Source organism: Trichoderma reesei (genome assembly GCF_000167675.1).
Source record: "Trichoderma reesei QM6a unplaced genomic scaffold TRIREscaffold_29, whole genome shotgun sequence".
Lineage (NCBI taxonomy): Eukaryota > Fungi > Ascomycota > Sordariomycetes > Hypocreales > Hypocreaceae > Trichoderma > Trichoderma reesei.
The window spans coordinates 51073-69340 of NW_006711176.1; the positions used below are offsets into that span (position 1 = coordinate 51073).

At 54.1% G+C, this 18268-nt stretch overlaps 6 protein-coding genes across 6 annotated transcripts; 2 read left to right on the top strand and 4 right to left on the bottom strand.

The window, feature by feature from the left end:
- Window positions 1–219: 219 nt before the first annotated feature.
- TRIREDRAFT_41501 (uncharacterized protein) lies at window positions 220–962 on the bottom strand (the record flags this gene model as incomplete). Its single annotated transcript, XM_006969121.1, has 2 exons — window positions 220–647; window positions 725–962. Coding segments are annotated over 2 exons (666 nt in total), but the record flags the coding sequence as incomplete, so codon positions are not given.
- Window positions 963–2309: 1347 nt separating this feature from the next.
- TRIREDRAFT_69537 (uncharacterized protein) lies at window positions 2310–3095 on the bottom strand (the record flags this gene model as incomplete). Its single annotated transcript, XM_006969181.1, has 1 exon — window positions 2310–3095. A coding segment is annotated over one exon (786 nt), but the record flags the coding sequence as incomplete, so codon positions are not given.
- Window positions 3096–4383: 1288 nt separating this feature from the next.
- On the bottom strand, window positions 4384–6465 carry TRIREDRAFT_111750 (ferric reductase-like transmembrane component; the record flags this gene model as incomplete). The annotated part of the gene is made up of 3 exons (XM_006969182.1): window positions 4384–4859; window positions 4908–5950; window positions 6005–6465. 3 exons carry the CDS (start codon window positions 6463–6465, stop codon window positions 4384–4386), a joined length of 1980 nt encoding a protein of 659 aa, XP_006969244.1.
- Window positions 6466–10110: 3645 nt separating this feature from the next.
- Window positions 10111–12137, top strand: TRIREDRAFT_123951 (ER membrane protein). The gene is made up of 4 exons (XM_006969127.1): window positions 10111–10491; window positions 10589–10604; window positions 10832–11055; window positions 11116–12137. Exons 1-4 carry the CDS (start codon window positions 10419–10421, stop codon window positions 11646–11648), a joined length of 846 nt encoding a protein of 281 aa, XP_006969189.1. The 5' UTR covers window positions 10111–10418; the 3' UTR covers window positions 11649–12137.
- A 1017-nt stretch (window positions 12138–13154) lies between these two features.
- On the top strand, window positions 13155–15102 carry TRIREDRAFT_111754 (uncharacterized protein; the record flags this gene model as incomplete). The annotated part of the gene is made up of 3 exons (XM_006969128.1): window positions 13155–13252; window positions 13347–13605; window positions 13681–15102. 3 exons carry the CDS (start codon window positions 13155–13157, stop codon window positions 15100–15102), a joined length of 1779 nt encoding a protein of 592 aa, XP_006969190.1.
- Window positions 15103–15882: 780 nt separating this feature from the next.
- TRIREDRAFT_111755 (uncharacterized protein) lies at window positions 15883–18159 on the bottom strand (the record flags this gene model as incomplete). Its single annotated transcript, XM_006969183.1, has 4 exons — window positions 15883–16591; window positions 16643–16773; window positions 16855–17183; window positions 17307–18159. The coding sequence occupies 4 exons, from the start codon at window positions 18157–18159 to the stop codon at window positions 15883–15885; spliced, it is 2022 nt and encodes a 673-aa protein (XP_006969245.1).
- Window positions 18160–18268: the final 109 nt, after the last annotated feature.

Genomic DNA, 18268 nt, shown 5'->3' on the forward strand with positions numbered 1-18268 from the left:
GAAGCTTATGTTAATGAGACATTAATAATCCAGTCTAGGCGTATAGGTATCTTAACTACAGAACGATGTTACAGTGCTGAAACAGCTCCCTTATCCCGCCAGCTCTGCCGGTGGCCTCAGATCCTGAGTCTTCTTCCCTCGAGCGTCCAGCTCAGCGGGTGTATGCGCACGTCCATCGAGCTCCTGCATAGGCGCCTGCACAGGAGCAGCACCATACCCCTTCCTCTGCCGAAGCTTCCACACCAAGAACGCAATCGCAGCAAGAAGAACCGCTCCAACACCGACACCAACACCAATTCCGATTTTTGCTCCATTAGACAGCCCGGAGGACTTGTCCGACTCGCTCGGACTCGTGTTTGTCGGAGTAGAACTCGTCGTCGTCGTCGCTGTACCAGTCGCTGTTGTTGACTTCGTCTTTGTCGCTGCGCTCGATGTGCTCGTCGGGTTGCCGGTGTATACGGTGCCGACAACGCGGTATGAGCTCGCCTCGACGTTCCATGTCGCCCATACTGAGGCCTCTTTGGGCAGCACGTTGAAGCGGCCGACGCCGGAGTCGCAGCAGCCGTTTGTGTGGTCGCAGCAGAATGAATTATCGGCGTTGGTGACGTTGGAGCAGGATATCAGATCAGTTCCTCCAGTGTCGGCACCTATAGTTCAACACGAGTTAGTTGGAGAAGCTGTCTCGACAACTGTCAGAATAGGGCAGTACGAAAGAATATCATACTCAGGCAGAACGGGGCGCATTCAGGCGATGACCAGTTCTTGTCGCTGCAAGAACCCCGAATAATGTTTCCGTTATTCGATTGACACAGCCGATTGTTGAGACATGTAGAGCCAAGCCCGGAGCCGCAGCACGCGCTCTCCTTCGCGTTGGGATCGCATGGGAAATCGCTTGACGGGCTGCCGTCAGGGTAATAGCACTGCTTGAGGACTGCTGAACAGGGGACCAGCAGCTGGACAAACGTGCTGATGAACACGAACGTCTTCATGGTGCCGTACGCTTAGCCAGCGAAACCGACGGTCAGAATCTCGGGGACGAAAATTTGGAGGAGCTTGGAGTTTGATTGAATTCGGGACGTCAGGTAGCCTCGCGGATCAAATACTGATGGAGCATGGCGACAGACATGGCGACAGACAGTCACATCTCGTACATCTTCGTACGTGTAACCAGTCAGCCGGGCTAAGACGGGCTGGAAATAGCATCTCTTTCGACTCCAAAGACTGCCTTGCGAAACCTGGTTTCATAGAGGCTCTGCAAGTGGAAGGATTTAAGCTAATGCAGGGAGCGGCAGGCATAGGGCCAAGGTATGTAAGATGATGATGCTCCGGCAATGGCGGAGGCTGGGAGCGAGCGGCAACATGGCAGCATCGAATTAAATGTTATAAGCTAGCGAGGACTGGAAGAAAGAGAACATACAACAAAAGACTGTCGTCTTGTCGCAACACTCTCTCTTTACCACTTGTGGGATTCAAAACTGCTGGAGAAGCTGTTGTGTCCGTGAGTTGGCCGCAACGACGATGCTTCAATACCTCCGGTCAGCTCAAGCGCCGCTCAGAGTCGCACGGCTGGGGTTTCGTAATCTCTCTCCAATAGAAGCTTTTTTTTTCTGCAGTCGCTTAGAAACCTAGACAAAGGCGAAGGACGAAGATCCCACCCACATGCTGATCCTTTCCTTTCGACGTGGATTGTCAGATGATTGGGTCCACGATCCTTGGCCTGGTTTGAGCGGCAATTTGACTGTAGTCCTGGCGAACTGATGGTCTTTGCAAGAGACGGAGAGATTCCGGAATCGAGTTGGACAACGCGTGGCACGTTGGGTCCAAGTATGGCACATGTTCTCCAGGTTGACGTGGTGGATGCTACCTTATGTACACGAATCGCGATTATATACAGGTTCTATGCCTCTTACTTCTCCAGATCCAAAACTCCAGTAATTCAGATTCTCCTTGAAGCCATTGCTCCTCGCTAATCATGCTTTCTCTCCGCCTCCGTAGCTTCAGCTTCCCGCCGATGAACTGCTACTGGCGCTCGACGAACCCTCTGCCGAGTCCTTGGGTCGCCCCAGCTCATCACAGCCCGGGGACCTCTTCTCATGATGCACCGTGATGGCGGTTGTCATCATGACTCTGTTCCCATTCTCGACCTCGGACGGCGTCGGCTTGTGCAGGTGGTTCGGGCATCCGCCCTTTGCATATGCATGGTACGAGCCACCGCCAATCGACTTGCTGCTGCAAAAGGTGTCCGAAAACGCTGAGGCGGTGCTGTTGCTGCGGCCACTCGATGACCTGCTTTGGTCGCTGGGCTGGTGCTCGCGTCCGCCGCTCGTCAGCTCAACGAGGCGATTGAGGACGGTGAACTCGAGCTTCAGCTTGACGCTGTAGGCGAAGGGCTTGTACGAGATCTGGTAGTCGTAGAGGTTCGCAAACTCGAGACTCAAGATCGTAACGTCGAGGATCATCACCAGGATGTTAACGAGGATGAGATTCTTTAGCACGCGACGGCTGGACTGCTTGTTTCCGAGACTGCCCCCCATCCGCAACAGCTTGATGGTCTCGTAGATGTAGAGGCCGGACAGCATCATCTCTTGCAGGAAGAAGACGACGATCTCGATGCGCTCGGTAACTTTGTACGGCTGCTCGAATATTTCCGGGTTGTTCGAAAACGATCCATATACCAAAGGGATGACCATGCCGTGGCAGACGACAGCATTGAAGATGATGATCCAAAGGATGATCCGAAGGCGCCTCCTGTTCCTCAGCACCAGGTGCAGTCGGGACCACAGCACCAGCGATTGACCTGTTACCATAAATACCCACCCCATCAAGCTGAGGGTGCAAGAGAAATAGCCCAGCGACTCCGGCCCGAAATACTTGATACAGAATCCCACACACGACAAGGCGATGCCAACCGTCGCCATCAAAAAGGACCAAAAGTAGAGTCCGGCATATCGTTTGAAGGTGCTCCAGATGATACAAAACAGCTCGAGGACATTGTATAGAGCTAACGAGAGGAAGACGATGATGATGGTCATCTCCGTGCTGTCAATGTCATCAACGCCGGAGCCGAAGCTGCGTGATCGTATACGAACAGCCATCTTGACCGTGACACGCAAAGAATGGTGCTCGAAACATGAGCGAGATCATAAAGACGATCACGACTGTGTGTGATATCGTGAGATAGTCATGGCCATTTCATGGTCCAAGTTGGACAATATCTCGAACCGAAGAGTCAAAGTCATACAAAGGCAGTTGTAGGTGGATAGAGAACTCGTCGTCACAGCCACCTCACGCGACGCCATCCTTATATGACATCCTCCTCGGCACAAGCCCAAGCCCAAACCACTTCTTCGCTATGGGTGTGACATCGCGATTTAGGGGAAACTCTATTCCACCACTTCAGCCATCCCGGACGAAGCTCAACGAGAACTGCGAGTCGTCGATACCACAACCACTACGCTCCAATCGCCGGACGGTCAAGTCGAGGGGACTCGACTATCTAGCGTCGAGGGCGTCCAATCCTTACCTAGCTAAGAGGTCGAGCAGGAACTTCGGTAATAAAAGAGGGTTAAACGACGTCGAGTCTGTCTTGGCCTCGAACAAGCCACAACAACTGGGCTGAAGCTCAAACTCCGCAAGTCCGGGGAGAGATGACTAAAGTCGATCGCTCTTTTTGCACGCTGCTCGAACTCCAATGTTGACGCAACGAAGCTGTTCGAGTCTGGTGTGTGTGGCTGGAGCTGAGTTGGTCACCAGTGAGTCTGTGGATGCATCTGACTCGCCACGGACGGTCTTGGCCTCGCCGGCTAACGGCAAGCCACCAGTATCCGTCGATTCTTGGTGCCTGCGAGACGGACGGCCGCTTAATCGGAGCTGCTTGTCGGGAGTCAGCTTCGGTAGCGATAAGGTGCACAGGCTTGTGAGATCTTACCCCGTTCCGAGGCCCGCCTTTCCGTCCACGCCCGGCCGGCTGATTACATATATGTCCTGAGTGCATAATGCCCGGATTGATCGCCAGTAGCAGGTTCAGCCAATGATGCCGGGCGGTTCTAAGGGCTCATTTGAATTCGGTTCAAGTGTTCAACCTTGGTCGCGTCTGGCGATTGACGGCATCTCTCATAACTGCTAAAGCTGGTCAGCAAGCTATTCAACGACCCAACCACGGCTGACGACTGTCAATGGCATTGACTGGCTAGAATGAAATGCAAACGGTACATATAGCGATACTCGGGAGCATATAGTAATGTCAAGAGAGAAATCATAACAGTAGCGAGTTGTTTGCAACATCTATTCTACTTTCACTACAAGTAATTAGGATGTGCGATGTCATATCTTCCCCCACACTTGATCCATCTTGAACTGTTGTTCTGAATATTACTAGAATATCTACCAGGAGTAGGCATCAACGTCGAGGTTGAATTTGGTCTGACCAGCCCTACCCGCCAATGATACCGCCGCCCTTACCTCATCGCACAGGGATCCAGGTCCAGACACAATCACACCCACCTTGTGCCATCCGACACTTGCCTCTTCCTCAATGATCTCACTTGCATTGAACCTGTTCCCAATGCGTATGTCCTTTTGTGTAATGCTCGACGTGTCCAAGGCTCCCTTGACCTCATCAACAAGACCAGCCGCAGAGTCCTTGACACTCCAGACGACTCTGACGTTCCAGTGATTGTATGCCCACGGAAGCAAGCTTGTAATGCCTATCCCTCCAGCAATGAGCACCAGCCGGTCGCATCGCAGAAGGTCTTTCGAGTCTCCATTAGGGTAAGGGCCTTCAAGCAGAGTGAGGAGGCCGCTGTGACGCTCGAGATGCTTGGTAATGCCAGCTGACTTCTTGATCAGCAACGTCACGCCTGCCTGGGCATGCTCGCCCGTGGGAGCTCCAACTATTGACGAGACACCTGCTTGCTTCTCTTCATCTCGATGTGCACTGGGACTTGGCGATCCACTGAACTCGCTGGTGCTGCTGGGCCGATTGCTTTGACCCAAGATGGCTGTCGGAACGATCGAGAAAGGATGGTTCTCCCAAGGTCGAAGAGGGCTGAGTGTAGGAAAGTAGACATAGACATGGTTCCCAGGTTCCACACCCCAACGGATCCCCGGTATGTCCACACGAACGTAGCCAGAACCAAGGTCAGTGACAACCGACCTCCTGATACCCGACTTGAGGACTCGGATCCCGCGCACAAGGCGATCGGCAAACCAAACGGCAATGGCAGTGTACAGCCAATCTTCATAGCCGGATGTATAGTCCGGAAGATGCATGCCCATGGACTCATACCAGAGTACCAAGTGGTGCCAGCACCCAACGACGATAAGGACTGCCAGCACAATGTGAGAGACAAGGAAAATCTCGTAGTTGGCGCGACGGACATAGAGCCCGCCGCCCAGGCATATGACCACGCTGAAAACGGTTGCGGCCGCTCCCCATTTCCACCAGACCGTGTCTTCGTATTCCTTGTAAGTCAGAAGACCGAATATCGAATGCAGCACCGCGTAGAGTGCAAACATGCGGCCGACCCATCGGTGGAGCAGGAGGTATGTCGAGTGAGACCAGTTCGTCAGCCACATGAGAACATTGTTCCTTGATGAAAAGAGAAGCAGGACAGGAAGAAGGGCAAAGGCAAATGATCCTGTGCGATACAGGAGATATGCGATGAGCTCGTGCCAACCGTTTGCGAACCAGGCGCTTGGCTGCCGGACATGATACTCCACGGCTGTGAAGACGACATTGAGGACGATGAAGAGTGCGATGAATATGCCTTGGCCTGTTGTAGGTGCGTTGCCAAGGAGGAATGGTAGCGGGCGAACGGAGTATGTGCCAATCGTGCTTGGATAGACCACATATGGCTTCAGCTTGTCGAAGACGATCGGGATCCAAGGCAGATACCCAAGCCATGTAATCACAACGGGTAAGCCAACAGTTATAACGACCAGAGAAACGCTGGAAAGATTAGCTCAGTTGATAAAACTACCAGATCTCTCAACACGGTCATACCTGTACTTTGATTCGATCGCCGTCTCATCGCGAACAGCCCCAAGAACGTTCCATTGACTCAGGTATGTCGTCGGCGCCACAATCGAAGTCGCATTGAGAGTCGTATCGGAACTGTTGAGCTGGGCCTTGGGCGGCCTTGGGTCGACGTTGGCGAGAGCCTCGGAAAAGGTCCATTTTGGCTGAACTCCTTTGTCGCCTGTGACCCAATCTTCCCAGTACGCCTCGAGTTTGGATGCCGGAACGCCGACGCACTTGTCACTCATGCACCATGCCACGGATGTGAGGAAAGGGGTGCTTTGGGCTCGGCATGACGGAGGCGTGGACATCATCCCCATGCCATCCTCCATATTCGTACACGGCAGCATGAGAGAAGTGAAAGACCGCAGACATGACTCGGCGCACAGAGGGTCATATGAAGTACGGCCAAAGCCTTCCAGCAGGGCTAATGCCCCAGGGGCCATCCAGCACGAGAGCCCGCATGCAGTCAACACGGGCCTCATCTTCGCAGATGGTGCTGGTAGTAGCACCTTTGGGATGGGACTGTGGAAGGGCTGGAGAAGAGCGTTTAGGCCGCCCACGGCAGATACAACGTCGTCGAAACAGATTCAGCCTTGGACAAACTGCGAAAAGGAGCTCCAACATGTTTATATACCCACCGGAAGAGAAGCTTGAATTGGAAGACGCTCGACAGACGGCCCCCATCGTTGCGAATCAGATAGACAGGCTTGTGGTCTAGCCATGCAATATACCCCTCAAACCTGCGCACAGGAAATGCTATGATTTAGACGGCAGGACACGAGTAGCAAAGCAAAGGTTCGCATTACCGTTGCATTTCTAAAGTCTCAGATATATATATATCGAGTAGTCCTATTTGAACAGTCAAAAATCTCTATTTGAACAGTAGTGGTCTGTGCACCTACTGAATTTGCTGTGCCTACACCAGCACTTCCATAACCACACACCCCTTTACAGTGTGCCCTGATGGAAATGCCCGTAGCCCACACAATAACACCACGAACGTCAATTTCGCGATCTCTAATAGACTCATTATTATTGTTATCATCGACGCAGAATTAAGGAGCGTGCCTGCGGCGATAGGCGCGGCAGCAGCAGAGACAGCAGCAGAGACAGCAGCAAAGACAGCAGCAAAGACAGCAGCAGGGGCAGCAGCAGAGGTAGCAGCAGCAGGGCTGATTCCGTAGTTGTAATGTTCAGCGCCCTCTACTTCAACTGCCAGTATGTTACACTGTATTCTGTGTACGGGTGTGGTAGAAAGTACTAAGGGGGGTTGCTCTAGCTGGTGGCACAGACCACTACTGTTCAAATAGAGATTTTTGACTGTTCAAATAGGACTACTCTATATATCGTCTCACCAGCTTCTTGACTGCCGTCTGCTGTGATACAGTACCTAATGCGCAGCTTGCGATGTTTCACATCTGCGGTTGCCGATATTGCCTCTAACAAGCTTGCACAATCGAATCGAATTATCACGAAAAGGGCATGTTTGGAGGGAATCCCTTGTGCGATACTGCCATGGCCAGATATGCCGTCTTTGCGGCGTCTATCGAGACTACCTTGATAGTTCGTTCCACACCCATGAGCAGCTTTGCGCAGGTTTCTCTTAGCTCGCTGCCTGCAGAGAAGCTGGACCTTTGCCCCCCTTGACCAGCCAATGAGCTGATGTTCTTAACAATCACCTTCTGAAGAAGTTTCCTTCATGATCATTTGCTTGAATCGTTGCAAAAACAATGATTCACAGACGCAGGGAGAAGCTATCTAGGTAATCAGTGGGGTTCTATTCGATCAAAGGGAGAAGCGATCAGGATTGAACTGTATAACCAAAGCAGAAAGAAAAAAAAAGGAGCAAGAAGAAGGCAAGGGGAAGACAGGATAAGTATGAGAAAAAAGGGAAGAAAAAAAGTGAAGAGCCTCTGAGAGGTTTGGCGGATCTCTCCCGCCGGGAATTGAACCCGGGTCTCAAGCGTGACAAGCTTGCATACTGACCACTATACTACGGAAGATTTCAGGCGTTGAGCGCCTGTTGTAGCAGATCACGTAAGCGTCACATATATTATTGTATATATAGGTAGTTTGTAGTGCTGCTAAACCAGACGAGCTCTCTTCATGGGGATAGAGGAATCAATCACAGCGCTATCCAATGTGAACTGCTTCCGTGCGATAGCAAATATCAATAACTTCAACCAGCGCCTGGATAAAAATGGAACCGTGTGAGCGGTGTGCCATATCAACCCCAAAGGATTGGGAAGAAGGTTATGAGTCAAAGCTATGGTTTGCAGTAGTAGTAGTGTGATGTTGTCGGCAGCAGGATGATACTGCTCCTCATTCAAGGGCAAGCCATACATACAGAACGGCGGGGGTTCCAGAGACATCATCAGATCTCATGAACCGTGAGAGACATGGAGTGAGTATTCTGGCAGCTCATTTACAGGTCAGTGCTGAAGGTTCCATAGCTGTCAAGGTATCGTAGGCCGTTCAATGATCGTGGCCGAGATGCCTGTCTATGGTCAAGCCCGAGAATATCACGAGGCACCATCGACTGGCAACAGAGACTTGAGCCTCACCGCAGCAAGACCTCGCGAGCACAACTTCGTCCAGCCGTGTAAGAGGGCGTCAGGCCGTGAGATGCAGCTTGATACAAGCAAGGGGTCCTCGGGAGATGCCGCTGAGGCAAGAGGGGTGCTCCCCTAGTTGGGGTTCAGATAACAACGCGCAAAGGTGATGGTCTTGCTGACGCTCTGCCCCGGCCGCAGATTAGGATCATTGCGATCATATCGACATTTTCTCAAAACTGCGTTTGACACAGGGAGCTCGAGAACGTAGGATGAAGCAACATTCTTGAGGGCCACGGATGATGTGTGCATTGGAACGACCTGGCAACGTTCTTGGGTGCAGATAGCGCACCTGAATCTCAATTCAGGGCTTCCGTAGCTCAGTTGGTTAGAGCTTCGTACTAATACTTCCGGCCTTGTGCCAAGTGTTGGTAATGCGAAGGTCGCAGGTTCAAGCCCTGCCGGGAGCAAAGTCTCAGTGCCCATTGTTTTTTTTGTTTTTTTGACTCCCGTCCCGTCTCAATGTTGCATGGGCATTGAAGAAAACTTTCATATCCAGGAATGCGGCATCGTCATCTCGTGCTCGGTCACATCTGGTTCTTGTACACCTTCTTTTTGTTTTCTCCCCTGTTTTGTTGGTTGAAGGTGACATTAGCAGGACCCTGGATCGACTGACTAGGTAAGGATCTCAACAATGATGCATCTCACGTACTGCGTGCATGTGCCTTGTATTGCTTCACTTCCGCATAAGCTTGCACCAGTGCAGCGTCAAGCGTCCAACTTGTAGGCCGACATTTCACATGCCTCAAGCTCAGGTTTGGTGTAAAATACCAGTGTCAACTGCTCGCGTGGGCGCACTAGCAATTAGGTTGACGGGAGACAGAGGAGCACGGCAAGTTTGTGTGTGGCCAAAGCACTTGATTTCGTCATTGGGGTACGGCAGCTCTGTCGTCATCCCTCATCATGAATCGGCAGATCTGGAGAATCCTTGAAACGCTGATCGTGCAATTGCAGATGCTGATTTGACTTGATCAGAATAAAGTCTCTGTAGTGATATCAAAATCAATGCACCAAGCAGGCGACTTGGAAGAAATGGGATTCATCTCAAAGACCAAGAGGAAGACATGTACAGTAGTAATAATCGCAGCCTCGGTCATGAGACGGCGTCATTCTCGCCATTGAACTCAGCACATGCCCAGCCCCAAGTCCAGCGCGTGGCCCTCTGAAAGCGACCAAGGAAGCTCACCAGGCAGCAGAACCGCCTTCCAACGCAAGCTGTCCTCATCGCAGCTGATAACAGATCCTTGATACGCGTCCATGCATCTCCTTTTCCTCTCCATCAGTGACGCATCCACTTGCTGGGCTGTTTTTTTTTTCCTCTGTGACCCGGTTTGCGGCCGCTAGAGAAGCCAATAGAAGCCGGACACAGCAAGGCTCCAGCGCCACCAACCACCTGAAGCGCCTGGAACTAAGCAAGCTGGCTTCAGCTCCAGCTCCCGGGCAGCTTCTGCTTCTGCTTCTTCTTCATCCCTCCCACTCGACTTTTTCCTCTTTCCATCTCCAACCATCTCTGCAAGCCTCTGCTGTTCTGCATCATTCCAACTGCTCGTCTCTGCTGTATCACGGCCACAGAGAACCTCGACCCTTACGCACGCTCTCCGTCTCGCATCATCACCAAGCCAGCTCTTTTTGTTTCGCCTTTCCGAAGCTACCCCTCATCAGCTCTACGGCTGCTTCACGCGCCATCTTGAAGCTTCACTTCGTCGTCATCGCCCGTGTTTGCCCGACGTCACAACCCCTCAGCTGCCGGCCATTTGCTGCTCGATAGCAGTTGATCCTACGATATGGCTCCTCCTCCGCCAAACCCCAATCTTCCGCTCAAGGAGCGATTCTTGGCTCTGGCCCAGACTCTGCAGTGTATGTTGGCGAGCTTCTCAAATAATTATGTTTTTTTTTTTTTTGCAGTCGGATTTGCACGTGCACAATTGCTGACCTCGTTCTCCCTGTTGCACAGTCGCCTGGTTTGTCGGGTAAGACCTCCAACCATTCTTGGCTTGAGTGCACCTCCTCCCAGCCTCGATGTGTCCTTCCTTGAGCTTCGCATTTCCTCTTCCACAGCTTGCCGCCGAATCCCGACAAGGAGCAACAAGTCGAGATGCTTCAGAAGGATGGAGGGCGACGACTTGGGAGCCCAGCGTCTGATTGGGCAGACACGACAAGATGAAGAGACACGCGACTGACAGTTTGTCCAATTCAGGCACCTGACCCTTCTCCTCACCACCACTCGATATGCCCTGTCATGGCTGTTCATGAACTACTACAGCGGCATGGCCCAGTTCTCCTACCGGACATCGTTTGTGGCCGCGGCTCTCACGTATGGCATCGTCGTGTACAAGACGCAGCGCGCCCGCGCAAAGACCGGAACCAGGGCGCCCAACGGCGTCATCGGCCTTCTCGCTGATGAGAACGTCCAGTATCTGGGTAAGTCTAGCCGTCTGGTCTGGTGACTTTCTCGTGTCTCCGGCTGACGCCCTGCTATAGCCATGGCCCTTGTCTGGCTCTTCTCTCCTCAGTATCCTCTCGCCTTGCTTCCTTACTCGGTCTACTCCGTGTTCCACGTGGCCACGTACTCCCGCCAGAACCTGATTCCCGTCTTCCACCCTCCTCCGCCGGCTACCGATGGCGTGTCGCAGCCCAAGGTCAACAACCCGCTCGCGAACAAGATTGGAAACTTTGTCAAGGAGTACTACGACTTCTCTATGACGGTTGTCGCGTACCTTGAGATTAGTCTGTGGGCTCGAGTGTTGCTGTCTGCCATCCTCTTCCAGCGTAGGTCGTGGATCCTGCTTGGCCTGTACACCATCTTCATCCGAGCTCGCTACGCCCAGAGCACCCACGTCCAGTCGTCTTTGGCTCACGTCTCTTCCCGGGCCGAGCACTTTGTTTCCGCCCAGGGCACCCCGCCTCAGCTCAAGCAAGCGTGGGACATTGTCAAGGGCATTGCCAGCAAATTCCACGATGCGACCGAGATCAGCAGGTACACGGGTGCTGGCCCTGCCAAGAAGACCTCATAAATGTCCAACTCGTTCTTGCGAGGAATTTTCCCGCGATTGCTTTGTCGAAACGGAACGATACGTGGCGTGCTACATGCGGTGCTTTTAGCGTTGGGGAAAGATGGAAATTGGCAACCCTGTCATGACAGCCTCTGGAGGACGGGCTGGTAAACAGTCTGTGGCAGCTGCTTGCCTTGATACGACAAAGGCATGATGGAGCCTCGCCCTTTCGACGTTGAAGGTGATGCTTATTGACCGGAGTCGAACACGGGCCATTTGATGATCTCGGAACCAACTCTGGTCCGCTGCAGGATGAATTTGACCGACTGTTTGGAGCGACTGGAACATGATGGAGAGAGCATGCTTCTCGTGGGTATACTATATGGGTTGATATGGCTGGATGTGGCTATATGGATGGGGAAGCTGGACGTGGAATGGGTGCGCAGTGGGAATCATCTTTCTTGTTGTGTGTGCTGGCGGTGATTGAGCTTTTGTGAGGTCGAGCATTATTCTTGCGACAATACAATGTGTTATCAATGAACTTGTGGCCCCGTGGCTAGAGTGAGGAACTAGCAATAGCAGTCGGGTGCTCAATGTAAATCGCGTCTTTCCTCATGCTCTGGGTACTGCAGCTGCGTTGTGAATAGCTTCACTTTTGCTGGGAGGCCGCTGGCGTTGATGTCATTGACGCTTGCCCGATGTCATGCATGTTGGTGACGCCACTGTTGGCGCTAGAGCGTCAAGCTGGTCTAAGCTGACTTCAAATCATGCTGTACCTAAGGTATGGATCGAATACGTTTGGCACTGAGTGGCTAGTATACATGTAATGAAGCTAACAGGCCATGTCTTATATATATATAGGTATATACATATATATGCGGTAACACAATAGGCTGATGGATGGGCAGAAGATGCAGTAACTTGTGCTGTTTCCCTGCAAATGCAGTGTTACGGTCGATTGATCGACTGCCAGGTAATGATCATTGACGGAAGCTCTGCTGGAGATCAGACCTATGCTCAGCCAGCTCAACTGGCATCGTGGGGCAGTTCCGCGGATGACGTCAAAGGCGGCCAACGCTCCGGGCTGAGGCGCTGCACAGGCACCGGAAGCCACTGAAGCAACGGCCTGGCCCCTATAGAGCCGCCATGGCCACTGTAGTCACTGTAGCCACAGTGGACTGGGGCGCTCTGGCCATGTGCCCTGATGCTGATTGTGGTGCTAGCGTCAGCAATTGAATTCCTCCAGGGCTGCCCTGTCCTTGATCTTGGTCCGAGGCTGCATTCAATGTCACCTCGTCGATCAGCCAGGCTGCCCGCCAATGCGACTGAAGCCTCGAGCCTTGCATCTTCACCATCTTCACCATCTTCACCTCACCCGTGCATCAAAAGAACTACTCTGTCTTTTCCTGAATCCTCCCCTCATCGACTGCGGACTCGACAATTACCTTGCAGGATCGCCAGAGCCAGACAGTGTCTCTCTTTTACATCTCCTCGATCCGCTTCTCCTCCCGTCTCCCAGACACAGTCATGGCCTCGCTGCTGCGACAGATCATTGCTAGTCCGCGGGCGCGACACCCAGAGGCAGGGCTGGACCTGTGTTATGTGACCGACTTCATCATTGCAACGTGAGCAACCCACACGTACAATACAACCCAGCACAAGCAGCGCCGAGTCCTTCCTCAGGGTGATTGTCTCTAACCACGGTCATTGTGCTCGCAGGTCCGGCCCCTCGCAGACGTACCCCCAGCTCGCCTATCGAAACCCGCTCGACCAGCTCGTCGCCTTCCTCGATGCGAAACACGGCAAGGACTGGGCCATATGGGAGTTCCGCGCCGAGGGGACGGGGTATCCGGATGAAGCCGTGTATAATCGGATATGGCACTATCCGTGGCCCGATCACCATCCCCCGCCGTTTCGATTGATTCCCATGATCATGGCGAGCATGAGGAATTGGCTTCATGGCGGCGATCCACCGAATGTGCAGAAGGAGCAGGACAAAACAGAGCAGACCAAGACGGAGCAGACCAAGACGGAGCAGACCAAGACGGAGCAGACCAAGACGGAGGAACCATCATCCTCTTCTGCACCAACAAACGCAAGCACCTCGGAGGCCGCCACAGCACCAGTCAAGTCGGAGCGAAATCCCAACAGGGTCGTCGTGGTCCATTGCAAAGCTGGCAAGGGACGGAGCGGCACCGCCAGCTGCAGCTACCTCATTGCAGAGGAGGGCTGGAAGGCAGAAGACGCCTTGGCGCGCTTCACTCAGCGTCGCATGAGGCCGCAGTTTGGCGCCGGCGTGTCGATCCCCTCGCAGCTGCGGTGGGTTGGCTACGTCGACCGTTGGACAAAGGGCGGGAAGAAGTACATTGATCGCCCTGTTGAGATTCTCGAGATCCACGTTTGGGGGCTGCGCAACGGTGTCAAGATGGACGTCGAGGCCTTTGCGGACGAGGGCAAGAAGATTGAGTCAATCCACACCTTCACAAAGGAGGAGAGGATTGTGGTTGAGGGAGACGCGCCCGAAGGCGGCGGTCTATCTGAGATTATATGGGATCTTGCAGGATATTCGACTCAGAGGGAAAAGGCTCCCGACGCAGCAGAATTCGCCGATGCTGCCAACAACGAGCCCAAGAAGAAGGATCCCTTGGACCCTTCTCCTTCACCACGGCCCTCGGATTCGTCCATGGAGTCGCTGCTGCGACGGAAGAGTGCCAAGCTGATAGGAAAGGTATCGCCGCCTGGATCACATTCCAAGATTGACAAATTGCGCGCTATGCTGTCTACCGAGCCGTCAACCCGGACAGCAACCACCGGCCCGCCTGAAGTCCGCACGGAGGCTCCCGATGAAACGGAGCCAGGCGGCATGGCCGTCATCTTCAAGCCCAAACAGCCGATTCGTGTCCCCAACAGCGACGTCAACATCTCCGTCGAGCGGCGAAACAGAACCCACAAGTCCATGGGGCTAACCATGGTCACGGCCGTTGCTTACGTGTGGTTCAACGCCTTCTTCGAGGGCAACGGTCCCGAGCAGCAGGGCGTCGCAGACAGCCACGGCACCTTTGAGATTGAATGGGATGCCATGGACGGCGTCAAGGGATCCAGCAGGAAGGGCATGAGGGCGTTTGACCGCATGACGGTCGTGTGGCGGTTCCCCGACAGCGGCGCGCCCAGGGCGGAAGAGCAGATTGTCGAGCCCGGGGAGGGCGAGCCGGTGCCGCAGAGCAAGGCGGCAGATTGGAAGGGCACTGGCAGCCCGAAAGCCGCGGCCGCGGAAAAGGATCTGGGGCTGCGGCAGCAGAGCCCGCTCAGTGTAGACATTAGCAGGGCGAGCAGCATCAAGAGCGCCGAAGGAGGCGCGAGCCAGGGCCAGGGCCAGAACGACCAAGGGGTGAACGCAGACGAGGTGACGAAAGGGTTGAAGCGCAGCGGGCCGTCGGGAGAGGACTTTGACCAGCAAGAAGACAAGACTACATGAGGTGCTAAGACGAAGATTGGGCCGGATGAAGAGTCGGATGATGAGGGCGCTTGCGAGGTGGAATTTGAGAATACGGCGTGTGGCTATCGGATATAGTACAGCAGCTTTGATACCAGCATTTAGGAGTTTCATATCATTTTGTCCTTGTCTAAAGGCATTTAGTTGAAGGCTTTAAGATACACGGATATTCCTCCAGTTAAATATTTGACAATGTCTTAATGAAGATGCAGGCAAGACAAATAGACACGCCAACCCAATGTTTCCATCGCTATGCTCGTGCAGCTAAAGCATTATGAAAAATGACAGATGTATAATACAAAAGGAAAACCTTGGTAAAAAGCAAAAGTCCACCGCCCAGAATGTTTCCAATAACCGTAAGTAGTACCCAAGCTGTAGCGGAACATAAATGGTATTGTATGCGTAGGTAGGTATAGTCCATGTGGGAAGATATGTCAAGGTCCTTGAGGGGATGGATAGGGGTCGTCGCAAGTGGAGAGTAATTGTATCTACCAAAGGTAGGTAGAGGTTGATAGAGTGGAACTGAAGAAGAGGGGACGTGTATATCTACATCCAAGCCCGATAGAGGTCAGAGTAGATGAAGAAGAAGAGATCCAAACTCGGATGTCCGATGGAGGTGGAATCATGTAGTGTCGACTCCGGTTGAAGGCAGTGTCTGCTCATCACAAAGCTGTGGCAAGCCTCGATATAGACCAGCCTCGATATAGACCAGCCTCGATATAGACGATATAGACCGCCATCGCCATCAATCAACCCATTCCCTCAAATCATCCAGGCATGCGGCTGGTCAAAGCACTCGTCCCACCGCGTCCTGCCCGACTTCCAAAACCTCCTCATCGTCGCCAGCGCCGAGCCCGTGCACCCGCCCGTGAAGGGATCCCGCGCGCCGTTGAGCAGATACATCTCCACGAGCATCCTGTCCTCGACGCTCCCCGTCGCCGCGGCCGTCCCCGCCACGACCACCGGCCAGAGGATGTGGTCCAGCAGCGGCAGGAACTCGGACGTTGTGTCGAGGAGGTGGAAGAGGTTGGCTCGATGCATCTTGTGGACCTGCGCACAGGGCTTGTGGGAAGGGCAGCGGGATGTGCAGGGTAGCGTCAGGGAAGCAAATACCGCGACGGCGGACTTGAATAGCAGCGAGACAAAGAGCAGGTTCTGTGCCTTTTGGTCGTCGATGCCCGGTGCTTGCGGCACAGGCGGCACGGAATATGCGTCGATGCGCTCGAGGACGTGACAGGAGCTGCTGCTGCTGCTGTGTTCGGAAAGGGGGTCAGAGGAGGATGAGAGGGCGGTTGAAGCTTCAAGGCGGAGGCGGTTGATGAGGAAGATTTCGCGGAAAAGGGGCGCGGGACAGTAGAAGAGGGGGCTGCTCCCAATCTCGTAGAGGGCCATGACGTCGTCGACGTCAAAGTTGCAGGCGTCGACGAGCTGGGCGTGGCTGGGGCTTGTGGTGTTGAAGACGGTGATGCCTCTGGGGGTGTATCATTAGCTTGGTGTCTCGACATCAAGGGGTCCCACGTACATGACGAAGCTTTGCATCAATAGGGGCGTTGCGGAAGTGTTCATGAGTTTGCGGAGGCCGCCGCAGTGCTTGATGAGCATGAGGTAGCCGTCGGCATGAAGACGCCATGACAGGGAATTCGAGACGAGGACCTTTTGAAAGAAACCAGTCAGAGGCCAAGCCAGTCAGTATCTTGTCTTTGAAGTGTCAACATCATCATATCAAAATCTCACCTCTGCGCTCATCAAGTGAGCCATGCTGGAAAAGATGTTAAACACGCTCCCGCTCTGCTGAATCTCCTCGTTCAGGGCCCGAATCGACTTGCCCATGTGCCGGTAGAACTGAAGCCACAGGTGAGACGCCGGCCCGGACGTCGACGGCTCCAGGTCCAGCCCGTGGATGATGGAGACGCACATGATGCGGTAGCCGACGGCGATGGCCAGGATGCAGTGCCGGTTGGCGGCCGTGAGGGCCTGCAGGGCCTTGCCGTTGAGCTCGCCTCCCCAGGCGGGGTTCTGGACGATTTGTCTTGCGCGGAGCTTGGGGAGGAGGAGGTTGTTGTCTGGACGATGATGGTCAGGGATGATGCTTACGATGTGTGTGGTGTGGGCAGAATGGTACGACTCCGGGACATGCCTAGGTGAATAGAGGAGGGGGGAGAAGAAGATGGAGATAGTCAACATACAGTATTGAATCGCATCGACAAAGTCCCACTGCTCGGGCCTCAGATCCGGCGGAACGGACACCTGCATCTGCCGGGAGCTGTTGGTAGAGCCCCATTGCTGCAGCTGTCTGCTGGCGACTACCTGAAGACTCGTCGTGTTCTGGTTGTCATTGCCCTCGGAGAAGAACTCGCTGCTGCCGTTGTCATCTTCACGATGGCTCTGGTCGCTGCGGACCATCGTCTGGCTGACGGCTGCTGCGAGTGACGTCGAGTCGCCGGGCGAAGCGTCGGAGAAGATGCCGGCATCGCTGCCCCGGTCACTGCCGCTGCTGCTGGCGGTGCTGTTTGTGACGGTGTTGGTGGTGATGCTCTCGATGTCGCTGTTGTTATTGTTGTTGTTGTTATTGTTGCCGTCCTGATTCCCGCCACTGCCCCCCGTCCTGTCCTCGTCCCTCCTCCTCCTCCGCCGTCTTATCGACGACGAACTCATCACCCCCGACGCTGCTCCTCGCTCCGGTGTGCTGCTCGACAGCATCAACCTCCCCGTCGAGCCCGAATGCGAACCCTGCCGAGCTTGCTGCTGCTGCTGCTGTCGTCTGCTCCCTGCCGGCTTCGCCGCCCCGTGGCCCCGTCCCTGATCCTTGTCCTTGCCCTTGTCTCTGTCCTTGTCTTTGTCTTTATCTTTGTCTTTGCCGGCCTTTGGCTTCTGCAGCCGCGACACCTTGCCCGTGGGCAGCCACGTCAGCGGCCGGGCGTTGTTGTAGCCCGGGCAGACCATGCCGGCGGCGCTGCAGTTGCCGCAGACGGGGACCCTGCCGTCGCACGGCGAGCCGCGGCGCTGGCATTCCCAGCATTGCGGCCTTTTCGACGTCATCGTGGGCGCCGCCGGTTGTGCTTCATGCTGGTGGACCGAGATGCGCGGGTGAGGAAGTTTGAGGAAGATTGGAGAGAGGGGAGAGATGGAGGAGAGATGGTGTAGAGTT